This window comes from Erpetoichthys calabaricus, chromosome 8 (genome assembly GCF_900747795.2).
Source record: "Erpetoichthys calabaricus chromosome 8, fErpCal1.3, whole genome shotgun sequence".
NCBI classification, from domain to species: domain Eukaryota; kingdom Metazoa; phylum Chordata; class Cladistia; order Polypteriformes; family Polypteridae; genus Erpetoichthys; species Erpetoichthys calabaricus.
The window spans coordinates 65,452,864-65,470,945 of NC_041401.2; the positions used below are offsets into that span (position 1 = coordinate 65,452,864).

General features: G+C 38.4%; 1 protein-coding gene across 1 annotated transcript in view; it reads left to right on the forward strand.

The window, feature by feature from the left end:
• The window catches only part of smg6 (SMG6 nonsense mediated mRNA decay factor), a 539,535-nt gene that overhangs the window by 450,619 nt on the left and 70,834 nt on the right, over window positions 1-18,082 (forward strand). The window contains exons 14-15 of the mRNA XM_028806651.2: window positions 10,599-10,775; window positions 15,163-15,309. Of these exons, the coding sequence (XP_028662484.1) occupies window positions 10,599-10,775; window positions 15,163-15,309 (324 nt within the window). The remainder of the gene's footprint in view (window positions 1-10,598; window positions 10,776-15,162; window positions 15,310-18,082) is intronic.

Sequence of the window (18,082 nt, forward strand, 5' to 3'; positions counted from 1 at the left end):
AGGCCTGTATGGTAGAGTGGCCAGACGGAAGCCACTCCTTAGTAAAAGGCACATGGCAGCCTGCCTGGAGTTTGCCAAAAGGCACCTGAAGGACTCTCAGACCATGAGAAAGAAACTTCTCTGGTCTGATGAGACAAAGTTTGAACTCTTTGGTGTGAATGCCAGGCGTCACGTTTGGAGGAAACCAGGCACTGTGCATCACCAGGCCAATACCATCCCTACAGTGAAGCATGGTGGTGGCAGCATCATGATGTGGGGATGTTTTTCAGCGGCAGGGACTGGGAGACTAGTCAGGATAAAGGGAAAGATGACTGCAGCAATGTACAGAGACATCCTGGATGAAAATCTGCTCCAGAGCGCTGTTGACCTCAGACTGGGGCGACGGTTCATCTTTCAGCAGGACAACGACCCTAAGCACACAGCCAGGATATCAAAGGAGTGGCTTCAGGACAACTCTGTGAATGTCCTTGAGTGGCCCAGACTTGAATCCGATTGGACATCTCTGGAGAGATCTTAAAATGGCTGTGCACCGACGCTTCCTATCCAACCTGATGGAGCTTGAGAGGTGCTGCAAAGAGGAATGGGCGAAACTGGCCAAGGATATGTGTGCCAAGCTTGTGGCATCATATTCAAAAAGATTTGAGGCTGTAATTGCTGCCAAAGGTGCATCAACAAAGTATTGAGCAAAGGCTGTGAATACTTATGTACATGTGATTTCTCAGTTTTTTTATTTTTAATAAATTTGCAAAAACCTCAAGTAAACTTTTTTCATGTTGTCATTATGGGGTGTTGTGTGTAGAATTCTGAGGAAAAAAATGAATTTAATCCATTTTGGAATAAGGCTGTAACATAACAAAATGTGGAAAAAGTGATGCGCTGTGAATACTTTCCGGATGCACTGTAGATAGATAGATAGATAGAATTTTATTGTCAGGCTTTTTACTGGAGCTCTTTAAATGAATTAATTAATGGATAGATAGATAAATATATACACACACACACACACACACTATTGTCTAAACATACACCAGAATTGCTATAAAGCAAGAAAATGCAAAAGAAAGGAAAGTTCTGACTTGGCTTCACATTGAGGAATTATGCAGATGTATTGCTGTTGGTACCACAGTAGCATTTCTTGAATTGCTTCTGCTGAATAATTTGTTGGCTGAAGGTGCTCAGTGTTACTGTGTCAGAGAGAGGATGTACAGCATACTGTAGTTCATAAAGGCACTCAGTTTTGTTTTAATTCTCTCCTTCGTTACAACCTTCAGGGGATCCAGAGTGCATCCAGTAACTGAGCTTGCCTTTTTAAGTAGCCTTTATTGAAGAGATGTTACCAGCCCAGCACATCACGGCATAGAAATTGCACTGGCCATCACAGAGTTATAGAAGATGTGAAGGATGACACTTCCAACATTAAAGGAACACAGTCACCTAAAGAAAAAGAGCCTATTTTTCCCTTTCTTATATAGTTACCTCTGTGTTCCAAGACTAGTCCATCCTGTTATTAATGTGGACCTGCAAGTACTTGTAGGAGTGGACCACCTTTACATCCACTCCTTGAATAGTGACCAGACATAGAAGCTCTTTGGAGCAGCGAAAGTCAATAACTAGTTCCTTGGTTTTGCAGATGTTAAAATGCAGACAATTCTCTGCACAAATATACATACTTTTCCACCTGACTCAGATTCAGTCTGATCCCCTATATCAATACACCCTGTAAGTGCAGAATCATCTGAGAACTTCTGCAAGTGACTTGTCCTGGTGTTATATTTATAGTCTGAGGTGTACAGAGTAAAGAGAAAAGGACTGTTCCTTATGGTGCTCCAGTTTTGCTCATATCTGCTTCAAAAACACAGTCCTTAAGTCTCACAAGCTGCGGTTTGCCCGACAGATAATCCATTATCCAGGACACCATAGGCTCATTCACTTACATATGTCAGCGTTTAGCCTTTAACTGGAATGACTGGACGGTATTGAAAACACTGATGAAATCAAAAAACATAATTCTCACTGTACTGCCAGATTTGTCAAGGTGAGAATAAGTGTTGTGGAGCAGATAGATAATTACATCCCCCGCTCCAATCTTTGTCGAATAGGAAAACTGCAGTGGGTCCAGGTGATCTGCCACAAGAGGACTCGTATAGTCTAGGACCAGTCTCTCAAAGGTCTTCATGATGTGAGGTTTAAGTGTGACTAGTCTGTAGTCATTAGGCGAAGAGGTGCCTGCCTTCTTTGGAACAGGAATAATGCAGGACATTATCCAGAGCAGTGGCACTTTCTGAAGTCTTAGGGACAGAATTAACAGATGACAGAGAACACCACAAAGTTGGTCAGCATAGGCTTAAGAACCTAGTTCTTCTCCTTACTTGCTCTTCAGTTATGGACAGTCCACACTGATGGTCAGAGGTGGACTTGTCACTGATCATTCCAGTTGATGTGGTTGGAGTTGTTGATGTAGTACAGATGGTGTGGGGAGACTCATTATTGTAAAATGGTGGCAGTGAGAGGGCACATTTATTTACAAATTGGTTCAGGGCATTAGCTTTGTCTACATCCCCTTCTAGCACCTGAGCCTTGGATTGCTTGAGTCTAGTAATTATACGCCGTTCATTCCATACATTCTTTGTGGTATTCTAAGTGAGTTTGTTTTCTATTTTATCTTTGTAAGATTCATTTCCTTCACTTAGTTTTTTCTATAGCACACACTGTACGTCCTTAAGAGCCTCTTTGTCAATGGATTTGAATGCTCTCTTTTTCTCATTCATGAGACCTTTTAGCTCCTTAGTAATCAGGGGCTTGTTGTTTGGAAAGCAACACACTGTCTTTGTGGATATCACTGTGTTGCCACAGAAGTTAATATAGTCTGTTATGCAGTGACAGAGACCCTTCAATATTATCCTCATGTGACTCGCTCATCATGTCTTGGTCTGTCATTTGGAAGCATTCATAATCATTCCAGGCTCCACTTCCTCAGTGTTCTGGTGGTAACAGGTTGCTGTCTAATAACAGGCTTGCAGCTGGGAATAAGATGAATCAGGTAGTGGTCAGATTTACCCAATGGAGCCAGCAGGTTACACTTAAAGGCATCTTTAACATTTGAATACAGCAGATCCAGCTTATTATTTCTTTCAGTTAACTGGTCACAAACTGATGGAAATTTGTCATCGTTTGTTCTGAAGTCACATGGTTGAAGTCGCCAAATATGAGGGTGAGTCAAAAATTATCCGCATTCCAGATGTAGAATTTATTTTAATCAACTTTCAGAAAAGACAAATACTGCTTTACAATAAACTTTGTCCATCTGTCAACAAGCTTTTGTATTCCTTCATCAAAAAATATATTTTAGGCAGAGCTGTGAGCCACAAATGCACCTTTTCATCAGATGTGACTCTTCATTCCCGTAGGGCTTCTTTCGAAACCCAAGTCTGTCGTGGATTATTGCATAGGCAGAACCATGGCTGATTTGCAAATGATTTGCCACATAATCTGCTGTCAGTTGTCTATTCAACAGAATCATTTCACATGCACACTCAATATTGTCATCAGTCATGGACGTGGATGGGTGTCCAGCTTCTTCTTCATGGAAGACACTTTTGCAACCTTTCTTAAACTTCTCTCTTCATTCATACACACTTCTTCACGACAAAGCACTTTCTCCATACCCTGCACAAAATCTTCGATAAATATTGGCACCAGGCAGACCCTCATACCACAAAAAACAAATCACTGTACATTGCTCTTCTTTCGTGCAAATCACAAATGGGGCACCCATTGTTTCTTGCACCGCAGTTACAAATGATCTGATGTAACACGTTCATACCTACACAGCAGTGACTGGATAGACAGGGACTTCGTATGGAAAGCTCTGATAAGACAGTGCTACCAACAGAAGTTTTAATATATCTATTAGAGTGCAGACAATTTTTGACTCACCCTCATATTATCAGTACAAGGTTAGAGTGAGTCATCTTGAAAGTGTTATTAATGTTTCTCTCTCTGGGCTAAATCATCATCTTCTTCTTTCGGCTGCTCCTTTTACGGGTTGCCACAGCAGATCATCTTTTCCATATCTTCCTGTTTTCTGCATCTTGCTCTGTTATACCCATCACCTGCATGTCCTCTCTCACCACATCCATAAACCTTCTCTTAGGTCTTCCTCTTTCCCTCTTGCCTGGCAGTTCTGTCCTTAGCATCCTTTTCCCAATATACCCAGCATCTCTCCTCTGCACATGTCCAAACCAACGCAATCTCGCCTCTTTGACTTTGTATCCAAACTGTCCAACCTGAGCTGACCCTCTAATGTACTCATTCCTAATCCTATCCATCCTCCTTACACCCAGTGCAAATCTTAGCATCTTTAACTGTGCCACCTCCAGCTCTGTCTACTGTTTTTTGGTCAGTGCCACCGTCTCCGGCCCATATAACACAGCTGGTCTCACTACCATCCTGTAGATCTTCCCTTTCATTCTTGCTTATACCCGTCTGTCATAAATTACTCCCGACACTCTTCTCCACGCATTCCACCCTGCCTGCACTCTTTTTCACCACTCTTCCACAATCCTAGTTACTCTGTACTGTTGATCCTAAGTATTTAAACTCATCCGCCTTCACTAACTCTACTCCCTGCATCCTCACCCTCCCACTCTGTCTTATTCTTACTCACCTTCACTCCTGTCCTCTGTAGAGCATATCTCCACCTCTTCAGGGTCTCCTGAACATGCTCCGTACTCTCGCTACAATCACAGTGTCATCAGCAAACATCATAGTCCACAGGGACTCCTGTCTAATCCTGTCTGTCATCCTGTCCATCACAATTGCAAATAAGAAAGGGCTAAGAGCCTATCCCTGATATATTCCCACCTCCATGTTGAATGCATATGTCACTCCTACTGCAGACCTCACCACTGTCACACTTCCATCGTACATATCCTGTACAACTCTGACATACTTCTCTGCCACTTCCAACTTCCTCATACAACTACTCTTAAGGCACCCTGTCATATGCTTTCTCCAGGTCCACAAAGACACAATGCAACCCCTTCTGGCCTTTTCTATACTTCTCTATCAATACCCTCAGAGCGAACATCGCATCTGTGGTCCTCTTTCCTATCATGAAACCGTACTGCTGCTCACTAACCATTACCTCCCTTCTTTATCTAGCTTATAATAATAATAATAATGCATTTTATTTATAGGGCACTTCACATTAGCAGTAAATCTCAAAGTGCTACATAAAAAGTTTATAAACAAAGGGAAAGCAATCTAAAAACAGAGATAAAACAACAATAATTATAGCATTCTTGTTAATAAGCCTTCCTGCATAGAAAAGTATTTAGCTGTTTTTTAAAACAGCCCACAATCTGCTGTGTTCTTAGGCTCTCTGGTAGGGCATTCCAGAGTCGTGGAGCAGCAGCTGCAAAGGCTCGGTCACCCATTGTATGAAGTTTGGTCACAGGGGGGCGAAGGTGGTAGGTATTTGCAAAACGGAGGTTTCTTGCAGTGGATTGTAGTATAAGGAGTTCCTTGAGATATTGTGGAGCATTTCCATGGATACACTGGTGAGTAAACAAACAGTTTGTATTCGATTCAAAGATGGATAAGGAGCCAATGAAGTGACCGAAGGATTGGTGAAATGTGTTCATATTTCCGCACCCTCATCAGGATTCTTACAGCACTATTTTGAATTTGTTGTAGCTTTTGAAGGCTCTTGTTGGGTATCCTGATGAGGAGTGCATTACAATAGTCCAGTCTGGATGAGACAAAGGCATGAACCAGCTTTTCAGCATCAGGGAGAGGGAGAGGTAGGGACGGAGTTTGGCTGTGTTTCGGAGATGAAGGAATGCAATTTTTCAAAGGTGATGGACATGTGTATCAAATGATAGATGGGAGTCTAACTTGACACCCAGATTTGTAATAGAAGGGGAGAGGGTAATGGTACGGTCAGAAAAGGAAATACAATTTACAGAGGAACGAAGTTGATGGGGGGTGCCAATTAAAAGAGCTTCAGTTTTGGTGCTGTTCAGCTTGAGGAAGTTCTTGGACATCTAGGCCTTAATCTCATCCAAGCAAGAGGAAAGAGTTGATGGAGGTGTAAGAGAAGTCGAATCTAGTCTCACATAGAGCTGTGTATCATCGGCATAGCAATGGAATGAAACTCCATGCTTGCGGATGATGTGACCCAGGGGTAGCATATAGATATTAAAGAGAGTTCGCCCAAGGACTGATCCTTGTGGGACCCCACAGGTGACAGTGTATGTATGAGATTTAGCATCCCCCAAGGCCACATACATAGCTTCCACTACTTTTCTCATAACCTCATGCCTTGGCTCATCAGTTTTATCCCCCTGTAGTTACTACAGCCCTGCACATCTCCCTTATTCTTTAAAATTGGTAACAGTACACTTTCATCCACTCCTTGGGCAACCTCTCACTTTCCAAGATTCCATTAAACAATCTGTTAAAAACTTCAGTACCATCTCTCCTAAACACCTCCATGTTTCCACAGGTATGTCATCTAGACCAACGGCCTTTACATTCTTCGTCCTCTTTATATCCGTCCTTACTTCCTCCTTACTAATCCTTTGCACTTTCTGATTCACTATCACCACATCATCCAACCTTCTTTCTCTCTGATTCTGTTCATTTATCAGCCTCTCAAAGTACTCTTTCCATCTGCTCCTCACACTCTCCTCGCTTGTATGTTTCCATCTTTATCACCCTAACCTGCTGCACACCTTTCCCAGCTCGGTCCCTCTGTCTAGCCAATCGGTACAGGTCCTTTTCCCGCTCCTTAGTGTCCAACCTCTTATACAATTCATCATATGCCTTTTCTTTAGCCTTCACCACTTCTCTCTTCACTTTACGCTTTATCTCTTTGTACTCTTGTCCTACATTGTGCATCTCTCTGACTATCTTCTTCTTCACCAACCTCTTCATCTGTATGCTCTCCTGTCCTTCCCCATTCCACCACCAGATTTCCTTTTCCTTCTTCCTTCCTTTTACTCTCACACTGACACATCATCCTCTGTGTCTGTGGACAATCGACTCCTGCAGTAAAATGTAACTGAGCTGCTTAGGCACTCGTGATCGCAGTGCAAATAGTATTTTAATACATCCTACTTTTGTTTTCTCAGTGTCTCTTATGGTCTCAGATTTTGTATACATAAGGCAGTCTTCAGGTCCTCTTTGCAACTCCATCAAAGTTCATTGCACATTTGAAGTGTAGTCATGACAAGTCTATACCTAGGTTTGCGTGCCTGGCAGTTCGTCAGTAAATTTAAAACCTATTTATCTGATTTCTAGTTGCTATGATCAGTGACAAGCAAGATCAGTTCTAATTTTAAATAAGATTAGTAACTAGTAAATAAGTTCAGAAAAAAAGAGTAACAGTGCGAAATACAGAGCTTCTGTAAAAGGCTATGTTAGTGTAAAATAAACATTTGCATTACGTGATACATTATCACATTTTACTCTACAAGCTTTCAGTAAAATGGGGTTGATTTGTGCTGCTACTTAGGTTGGCTCCAACAAACTTTTGACACTTTACCAAACCTAAAGATATTTTTACTTCCATCTAGGGTTGGAAAAGGTTGTTGCAACTCAGGTTGGAGTACTATTGGGAAAGTAGCTTATAAGATGTGCATTATGAAGTTTGAGATGAATGTTGGTAAACAAGTCCTAAGAACTGCTGAACATTGAAAGGCCATTGAGCCCACAGTTACTATACAAAGGTCATAAATATTGGTGCCATCCCTGAAAATAAAGGTGAAAAGTAGGAGACAGACATCAAGGACAAATACTGTATGTAGGACAGGTTAAGAGCTAAGGATAAAATAGACCTACAATAAACTTAGAGCACATGAATAGACAAGCCTCAAAACCAAGCTGTAGAGCAGAGGAACTGTGAACAAAAGTTTCAGATCAAAGGATATTGATTGAAATTAAAGCTTGAAAAAAGAGAAGCAAGACATCAAGGACAAAGCTACAGTACAGCAAGGCACAAGATAAATAGGTAGAAAAAGGCAGAGAATATAGAATTTCAGAACAAAGAAGTAAACCAGCAAAAAGATTGTAGCTGACAAAACACTAGTCAAACAGTTTACAATGTTTAAATAAATTATTGAGAATGCATGGAAATAGTGAAGCCATGTCTGAGTAGATGCTAAGATTCCAGGCTAGAATTGAATACTTACTCCAACATCTCCATCTCAAAGGAGTACAAACAGTCTTTATAGCTGATTTAATTATCTTTTGATAGCACGCATAAATGTTAACAGTTCAGCATAACATACAAGTGTGTCAAGCAGTATTCCCCTATTTTTGAAATATGAGTGGTAGTTATGGTGGATTAGTTTGAATGAGATGACATATTCCATATGCAATGAACCTCTTTACATTTGCATGTTTCAATGTAGCATATGTTTTGTTTTAACGAACAAACTCCTCCCACTTTCAAAATGAGAGTGATTTCCAGTATATATTACTGAAAGGAGTGATATTACAGTCAAACAGAAAACAGTGAAAAATTAACTCACTGTTTCTGTTATAATGACATCTCAAACCTGCCCTATGTCTGAAAGGTCAAGCTCTAGAGTGCTGGTTTGTGGGCAAGGGTCACATTGAGGTCTTCAGGCTGACAGACCCTGAGATAACAAGGCATTTAAATTTAGACCAGAGGAGAGGAAGCTAAGATGATTGTGGAAAGCATTTCAACTTCCTGCTGAAACAAAAGCATACACACAGAAGCAGAAGGGTATATTTTACTAGAGGTAGGCAGATATAGTGATGACAGAACAAAATACAACTGAAGTTAAAAAGTGAATTATGAGGTCACAGTGAAAGCAACTGAGTAGATATGTCCAGTAAAGGCAAAGGTAATAAGTCATAACATAAATGATTTAATAGTTGAAATTTACCAAAACAGTGTTTGCCAACAGTGTTCCAAGAATTGGAGATACTTCTCAAACAACTGAATTGGTTGCAGTTATGATGGCCATAATCTGGGTTTTTGTTAAATCCAATGAACAGTATTTTTGTGACCCCCATATTTAATAATTAATTAGCAGTGAGGTCTTTGTATTACCAGTATGAAAAAATATATTTATTTTTGTTTACTTTTCATATTTCAATTGTATACTTCATGAGGCACCATGAAAGTAATACACATTTTAGAGTCTTTGGTTGAAGGGTGTGCTGAACATGAATTCTCAACAAACCCAACTGTCATTTTAAGCAAAACAACTTTGATTCCTTCTAATCAGCTGGCTTAAAAATATGTTATAGAGGGTCTGCAAGTCTAACATGTTCTCTGCTCTTTCCCATGCAAATGTATACTCTTTGATTCTTCTAGATAGATAGATAGATAGATAGATAGATAGATAGATAGATAGATAGATAGATAGATAGATAGATAGATAGATAGATAGATAGATAGATAGATAGATAGATAGATAGATAGATAGATAGATAGATAGATACTTTATTAATCCCAATGGGAAATTCACAAATTCTACTCTTGCAACAAAGTTTAAACTTGTCACCTTCTGCTCTGAACATTTTATACCTACTGAAATTTACTGTCAAATCTTTGGTAAAGCTGAGTTGACTTAATGTCAAGGTCAAGAAAGATGGCAGTGGCTGAACCACAGACAATATAGTTTAGAACCCTTTACTCATTTTTCCACAAAAGTACCTCCATGGATATCACAGCAGAGAGTATGTATATGATATGTTTATAGTAAGTTTTTTTTAACACTATTCAGTTATCTACCAAAGTGCACATCTGCAAACATTTTTCTGTCTTTGCAAGTACCCTTAATGTAAATATTCCACGAGGTGGCATGCTCAGTTAGACAAAAAATTACAAATGCTTGTTTTGAGTTGAAAGCTGAGGTAGGAATCTTTGCACAGAGAGAAAAAGTATAAGGCATAGGTTATAGATGTTCAGCAGCTTTCTCCCTCTGAATTTCATGGTTTCACTTACAGTCATTGGTAGTTTCGTTCTGCACTTTGCTCAAGAAGGTGTGAGCTGGGGGCTCTTTTACTGTGGGAAACTTCTACAGCTTATAAATGCACATTTCCTGTGTGTATCTAAATTCATAAATGAGAGACTGTGACATTTTTGTCAAAAGAGAATGAGTCTGAGTTGACAGATTATATTGGTGTTTTAGCTAATTAGTTAGGAATAATATTGGATTATCATCTTTGGTCCAGGAACTGCCTCTGCTTTTTTCGCTAGCAAGTTATAAGAATGTAAAGATTTAGTATGGGTTATTTAATAGAGATTGAAGTGGGGCATCAAAATGAGGTTGACACTGAGCTGATTAGGAATAGTATAATACATTTTCCGTTGCATAACTTCATCTTTCACTGCTCTCATGCCCTTAAAATCACTTCCAGAATCTCCTATCCTTGTGAACTTTTCTTTCCCCTAGCTGAACCTCTTCCATAGCTGGCCATTTATTCTTCTGTCTCTTGAACATAACTTTTGACCCAAAACCCCACAGACACAAACACACTCTTTCTCTTCCTCTGATAGTGTGTTACTAACTTAGCCCTCCCCTCTCTCTGTCTCTGTCTCTCCCCAACCCCCACAGATCATCGCTGCAGACTGCAAGAGGGTCACAGTCCTCAAGTATTTCCTGGAAGCGCTGTGTGGACAAGAGGAGCCTCTGCTGGCATTCAAGGGTGGAAAATATGTGTCGATGGCAGCCGTCCCAGACACCATGGGAAAGGAAACAGGAAGTCGAGAGGAAAAACAAACGGACAATCAGGTGGGGGTGGGGAGGGGTAGGAGGGCAAGTGTGAACGTGGGGTAGGGGGGAGGGAGGATGATGGCTTCCTGACTGCTTGCAGATAAAGCACAAGCATATATGAGGGTCTTGCATGTAGTACTGCCTGTCATGTGTCCAGTTGTTGCAACAGAACTGCTGCTTAATACCATCCTCCACATGCTTTAAAGAAAGTTGCTTCTTTTCTCTAAGCTTTGAGACTTCCAGGAATCTAATACACATATAGACAACAGTAATTCAGACAAGGAATGAATGCCAAAGATCCAGTCCAGTTTTGTGTAGTGTTTTTTCTTTTTTGTTTTTGTTTTTTTTTTTTTTAAACTTTGAATAATAACAATAATAATACAGGTACAAGTTTTGAAGACGTGACTTGGATATTAAGTTTCATATTCTAAACCTCAGTTATTCTTCTAGTGATAGACTTCCATAGGTGGAAGTTTTATTACACAGATGTATTTGTAAACTTTTCTTAATGATTTATTAGAATTTAAATTTTACTTTGGTATAGTGATGTGATTTAACTATTGGCTTGTAGAGATTTATTTGTTAAATGAAAAATGTTGTGTGTTAGATATGACAGAATCCTTTACCTATAACTGCATGTGCTAGTGACCAGAAAAGATCTCGGTACCCACCCCAAACAGTGGGGTAATAAATTGACTGGAACTGAGAATACTAAAACATATCAATGATATATCATAAACCAGATGAAACAACATTTTTACTTCTAAGGCCTTTAAATTGATTCATGTTTGAATTATCATTACTATAGCCATTTGCATTGTAAACTGTAATCTTCCGGTAAGTCTGTGTGAAGTGTATTGAGAATTAGTTGATCTTTAGCATGTTCTCTTATAATATACAGAGCTCTCTCTTATGTTTTTCATTCATATAGTCAATAGTAAGTACTGCTAGTCATTAAACAAATATCCAAAATACAGCTGTGGCCAATATTTTTGGCACCTTTGCATTTTAGATATATTGTGTACATTATCTTCTGAAAAAAAGTGTGCAGCAATACATCTTATGTCTGTATTCACTCTATATTGTTTGATATAGAGCAGCACAGGATCAAACAGTAACAAATAATAAAATAAATATTTGAAAATGGTATAAAAACTAAGAAGTTGCCCTGAGAGAATTTTGCCCCCATTTTGCATTATTCAAATCAAATTGGTTAGAAGAAAACAACCAGTGCATACATGACATGAATTAACTAATGAATGAATAATGGTTTACATTCCCATGTGATGGTGCAGAAGACAAAAGAGCTGTTTGAGACCATTAGAAAAACTATAATCAAATGGGTTAAACATGTGAAAGAGGGGTACAAGGTCACCTTCAGAGACCTTGGTGTTCCTGTTTTCACATTTCACCATATTGTTTTTTTATTTACTATTTATTTTCTCATTTTTTTGTTTTTGTTGTGTATATACAGTAGATGGATGCAAGAAACATTTGGAGGTTGTCCTCATTGCCAAAAGTTGTGAAGCCAAGTATTAGGAATGGGTGCCTAATACCGTACAAGTCACCTCTGAACGATATTCACCTTTTGTCCACCCTCTCAAACTTACACAGTTTGTAATGTTTAGAAAACACAGGGGATTCATTCATTTAGTTATTTGTACATAGATAACATCTTTGCATCCTATGAACAATTACACTTCAAATTTAGCTTCCCATCAACACAATTTTTCCACTATTTTCAAATTACAAGCTTTGCTAAACAAAATCTACTAAATTTGCCCCACCTCCTACATACTTCTATTGTGGAAGAAATATTGATCAGTCTTGTGGACTCAGACAGCATCTCTATAATATATAAAACATTTTAAAGTCCCTTCCTTTCAAAGATTCCAGAATACAGTGGGAAAAGGATCTCTTACTCAACATTTCAAAAAAGAAGTGGAAGGCAGCCATGTAGAGAATTCACTCTAGCTCCATATGTGCAAAGCATACAATTATTTAACCTAAAATCTTTTATTGAGCACATCTATCTCGTTTAAAATTGTCCAAAATGTTTCCAGGGCAAGATCCAAACTGCCAACGTTGCAATTGAGCTCCAGCCTCATTGGGCTATATGTTTTGGGCTTGCACCAAATTATAATTATTCTGGACCAAAATCTTTAAATACCTTTTAGACACCCTTGGTGTCACAATCACGTCTAATCTATTAACAGTTTTGTTTAGTGTACTTCCCAGATGGTCCTAACAAAGAAGGACAAACAAACTGTAATTGCCTTTACTTCATTATTAGCAGATAGACTTATCTTGCTTAACTAGAAAAATCCTAACCGACCTCTTTTAAGTCAGTGGGTAACTGATGTTATATATTATTTGAAATTGGAAAAAAAAAATAATTTTCACTTAGAGGATCTGTTCAAAACTTTTTTAAAACCTGGCAGGGTCTAATTAATGACATTTTACAATAAGCATTTATATTGGGGAAAAGGATTCTCTCCTCTCTTTTGTACTTTTAAAGTTTTACTCTGCTTTCCATTTTTTAATTATTGTTGAAGATATTTTCCATGATATACAATACCTGAAATGCAATGGTGCCAGTAGTGTTGATCACAACCGTTAAATTTTCTTTGAAAAAGACAAAACCAAAACACTACTCTAAATTATTTTTTGGTTGTTCAGGTATCCGTTCTTGAATTAATATTAATATACTTAAAATTTAATAAGATGACATACCTTACTGCCATTTCTGTAAGTTTACAGTCTATTGACAATGTTCTAGTCCACAAGATGAGAGGATGGAGATACTGTTGCAGAATACCTAAGCAATCCTTTCTCCCTGTACCTGGAATCTGTGCATACTGAGCTTTTAGTACAAAATTTAACATTTTCTGTGCGTAATCGTTAAGTTGTAGTTCTGATCCATGGTACGAGAAATACAGTACCTCTGAGTTTAGTTTCAGTCTTCCCTTTCCAAAATAACCTAAATCAACTACACATTTTTTTTCAAAGCAAGTGTTAGGCTGTTTGTTACACTTAAAGTTTACTGGATTATACACCTAACTTTATGACATTAATAAGCTATAATTAGCACTTCATGTTAGGTGTGCCCCAGACCCCAAGACCTGAATTTCCTGAAGCACCACAGATCTAAAGTGTAAGGAGGTTGACAGGTGATCTTTTTTCCCAATCACTGGTCACATCCTGGGTATCATGGTGTCACAGTTGTTTGAGGTTTTGTTGTTATGGTCATAGTTTCTTAACAGAACATTTGCAGTTGCTTTCTTCTTGATACCTATGTCTTATTCAAAATGTATAATTCCTTTACAGAACACAACAAAACATAATTACTTCTGTTTATTTTTCAATTGTTTTCTGTTATTTTTATGCCTAACACTTCGGCGCTTCACAAAGTTATATCAGGTGAATAACTTACTCATACTTATAACCAACTCCCTTACTGACCTCGCAGTTTCATGCCTGTTTTACATAGTACTTTTACCATTTTACTTACAACAAAGATACAGTATGTGAAAGACGGTTTTACAGATCATGCTAGATTTTAATTTTTTGTTGCTGCTTTTTTTAGTAGAAAGTTATTAGTGTCTGAATTGCCAGTGGTTTCTGTGACCCTCGTGTTCTCTGCTTAATGATAAAAAATGTTCTTTTACCCCCAACACCAGTTCTTCTTTATACATTCACACACCTCAACCTACCTGCCAAATTGTTGTGTGTCTGTGCTCTTTTCAGAACTCCGAAAGCTGTTCTGCATTTCAGCATTCAGTTAAATGGGAAGTGTCAGTTTGCAATTTCTAAATGCACATAAAAGAAAAAAAAAACTTAAAGCCAGAGCCATAAAAAATGAGTGGTGCAGATGGCAGAAGAGGTGTGCGTCTGCATTAATCTGGCCTGGAGAACTCATTAGGCATAATCAGGCGTTTCCTGTTACCTCTGTACTCTCCCAAAGTATTCCTTCACTCATGCGCCCACTTACTCATTTAATCAGCCCCCATTTTGTCCCTCTCACTCTCTCTTTGCTTAGACCTACTCACTACTGTCACATGCTGTGGGCTTCCTGTCAAAATACCCTCTGATTCACCTCCTTGAAATCATGACTGGAATTGACCTTCCTTTTTGGCTGCCCAGTTCCTGTATTCCAAAACTATTTGTGCTGTTTCTTTTTGTAGTTCTGAATAGTTATTTATTATTTAATAGAGGCTTTTCTGTTAAGCAGTGATGAAAATACAGATTCTAACTTTGCTTTATTAGTATATTAGCATACATTCATGATGAGCATGCTGCAGGCAATGGTATTCCAATCGGTTGCAATTTTAGTGATGTGAAACAGTGTTTTTGCTTTTTGGTGATATCTCCAGCATTTATTCTAATTAGTTAATCTGCTCAACAGGAGGATGATGTGCTTATTGAAGCTTTGGAGGAATCATCTGAACCAGATGCCAGTGGCAGTGAGGATGATTTACGTGAGTTAAGAGCACGTAAGAATGCACTTACCAGGAAAGTTGCAGAACAGAGGAGAAGACATGATAAAATTCAGGTAATACAAAATATTCCCCATTGACTTTTAATTTGTCTGAACATTTCTGAAAAATGCATCAAAAAACTAATTTGGGCACTTCTAGATTTACAAGGTTTATCCATGTTTTATGATCATTCCAATTTAGGAGTATACCTTAAACAATCTTAAAGTTATCAACTCACATATTATCATAAGTTATTCTTTCTATTCAATTTCATCCCTCAGATAGGCTTCTTAAAACATAATCACATTTTTTGTCATCAGGTTCATCTTAAAGTTTATCAGTCTAGTTTAAGCTGTCCTAAAACCATTTCTCCTGCAGCCAGGTAGCTAATGGGATATCCAAGCTTTAGTTTTGTATATTAATTTGTTTATATCCCAATTGTCATCTTTGATATTGTCTACTTTTTTCCCTAATATATTCTTATTCACGATATCCTCAATTGGTGGTTCATTTTAAGATGCTGTACATAACTTGGCCCTTTCATCATAGTAAAGACCTGTTGTTGTTCCCTTATCTGGAAATACCATCACTGCATCCCAAGGCCCCCTGAATTTTTTTCTTTTTTTTTTTTTTTTGGGTTGGGGGTGGGGATGGGGAATGCTGGTTAGCACCCTCCTTCTGTTTTTAATGGTGCCTAGGGCTCCACACCGGAAAGCTGTCCTTCATTTCACAGCCTTGAACCCTAGCCAGGCACAGCTCTCAGACCATATGTGAAAGACAGTCCTGTGGGAAAGAGCCTAGCTGCATAAGAGTGAGAAATGAAAAAGAAAGAAATCAGTAGATTCTTACCAGCAAGAACCCATCATTATTTTTTGTTGCTGTCCAGAAATTTGTATATACTAAAACATATGCCCGAGTCCAAGATAATTCAGAATCAGTACAGGGTTAAGTAACTACTTAATATATAATAGTTATTTCTTCCGATTTGTCTGTTGTTAATTATGAAATCATGAAAATTAGCTCTGTATGAAGTAGATGCAAGTAGTTTCCATTTTTTAAGCCAATTATTCTCAGATAGATACGCATTATAAGCAGCAGAGAGATGACAGACTATATATAGTTTATAAAGCTAATATGCAACTAATTTGATGTAAAATAACAGAAAAATGTATCAAGAAACTCAATATAGTATTTAAAACTTAAGATATAACCTCACAGTGAAGAGAGAGCAGTAACACAATACATAATAAAGGAAGGTATTTACCAAATTAATACAATGTACAGAGGAAAGACACTGCAAATTCAGTAACACCATTATTAGCATATTTGAACATTAGAGCAAGAATGATGAGAATAATCCTATTCAGCCTAGTAAGTTCATTCATCATGTTCACCTAGATTCTCCAAAATATCATACTAAGATTTGAAAGTCCCTAAAGTCCTACTCTCTACCACATTACCTGTTAATTTACTACACGTTTCTGATTCTTTCAGTGAAGGTAAACTTTCTAACTTTTGTATGAAATCTGCCCTTTAGCAAGTTTCCAGACATGTCCCTGTGTTCTTGCTGAAAAATGTCTTTTAAAGTAGCAGTATTTTAAACACTTCAAGCATGTCACCTCTTAATCTCAGTTTTCTTAAGTTTAGTAGGTTCAACTCCTTTGATCTCTCCTCATAGCTCCTATCTGTGAGTTCTAGAATCAGCCTGGTTGATCTCCACCAGACTTTCTGTAGCACTGCTACTTTTTTTTTTTTTTGTAATATGGAGATAAAAACTTTTCACAGTACTCCAGAGTTATATAAATTAAGGATAATGTTCCTTGACTTATGTTCCACAGATCATGATGTATAACCTAAGATTTTATTAGCCTCCTTGATCATGTCTGTACACTGTCTTCTTGTAGATAGTGGTGAGTTTACTATGAGTTCTTGGTCCTTCATATAAACTGTACTACCAAGCTTCAGACCTCCCATTGTTCAATGGGAGCTAAGTTGTTATAAAAGGATTTGGACAGCATACACCGTCAGCATGGAACTGCCAGATCTAAACACTAGTCTGGAGAATCGTTTGTGTACTAAAGTGACTTTAGCTGCAGGTGGAAGTTCCTGTCTCATTTTACTTATGGTGCCAAGAAGAGTTGTGTTCCTGTGCAGCAGTCTATTAGACTATCTGTTGTTACGGTTCTGCTTTTGTCCAAAAACGGCTCCATAAGCTTTATGACCACAGTCTCGGAAAGTCTTTCCCCAGTGGGATGACTGGGATCTTTTCCTAAATAAGGAGTGGCATTGCACATGTACTCTCTAAATTTGCCACAATTCAAAACTTTATGCCAAATTTGTCAGGTTTGATTGAGATGTATTGCAAGAAACGAAAACAGACCTTGGCTGGAGACAGTTGTTCATCAACAGTAATATGTTGCCTTGGGTTGTAACTCAAAACACAGTTCTCAACAATATGTTGCCAGATGTGCGAAACCGCAGCAAATGTGTCAAAGCACAAATGCCGTGTGATAGCAGTCACTGGGAATCATATCTTTGATTGCCAGTACAGCAAATAGTTCTGAGTAGGCATCAACCTGTGGTCATCACTGTTGTTGTGAAAAGAATTGAGAAAAACTTCCATCAACTCAGAGAGGGAGAGGCAAGTTCGTTGTACCATGAGAACGTCACTGACAGAATAAAACTGAACGATAAAAAAAAGAGAACTTTTACAAGTAGCCAAAATTAACACCGGGTGTTGCAGACTCAAAACAAATGTATGTTTTTATTATAGTAATAATAATAATAGCAGCTCACTACTCAATGTGGAGCCCCCAGACTCGAACTCGCAACCTTTGGGTTATAAGG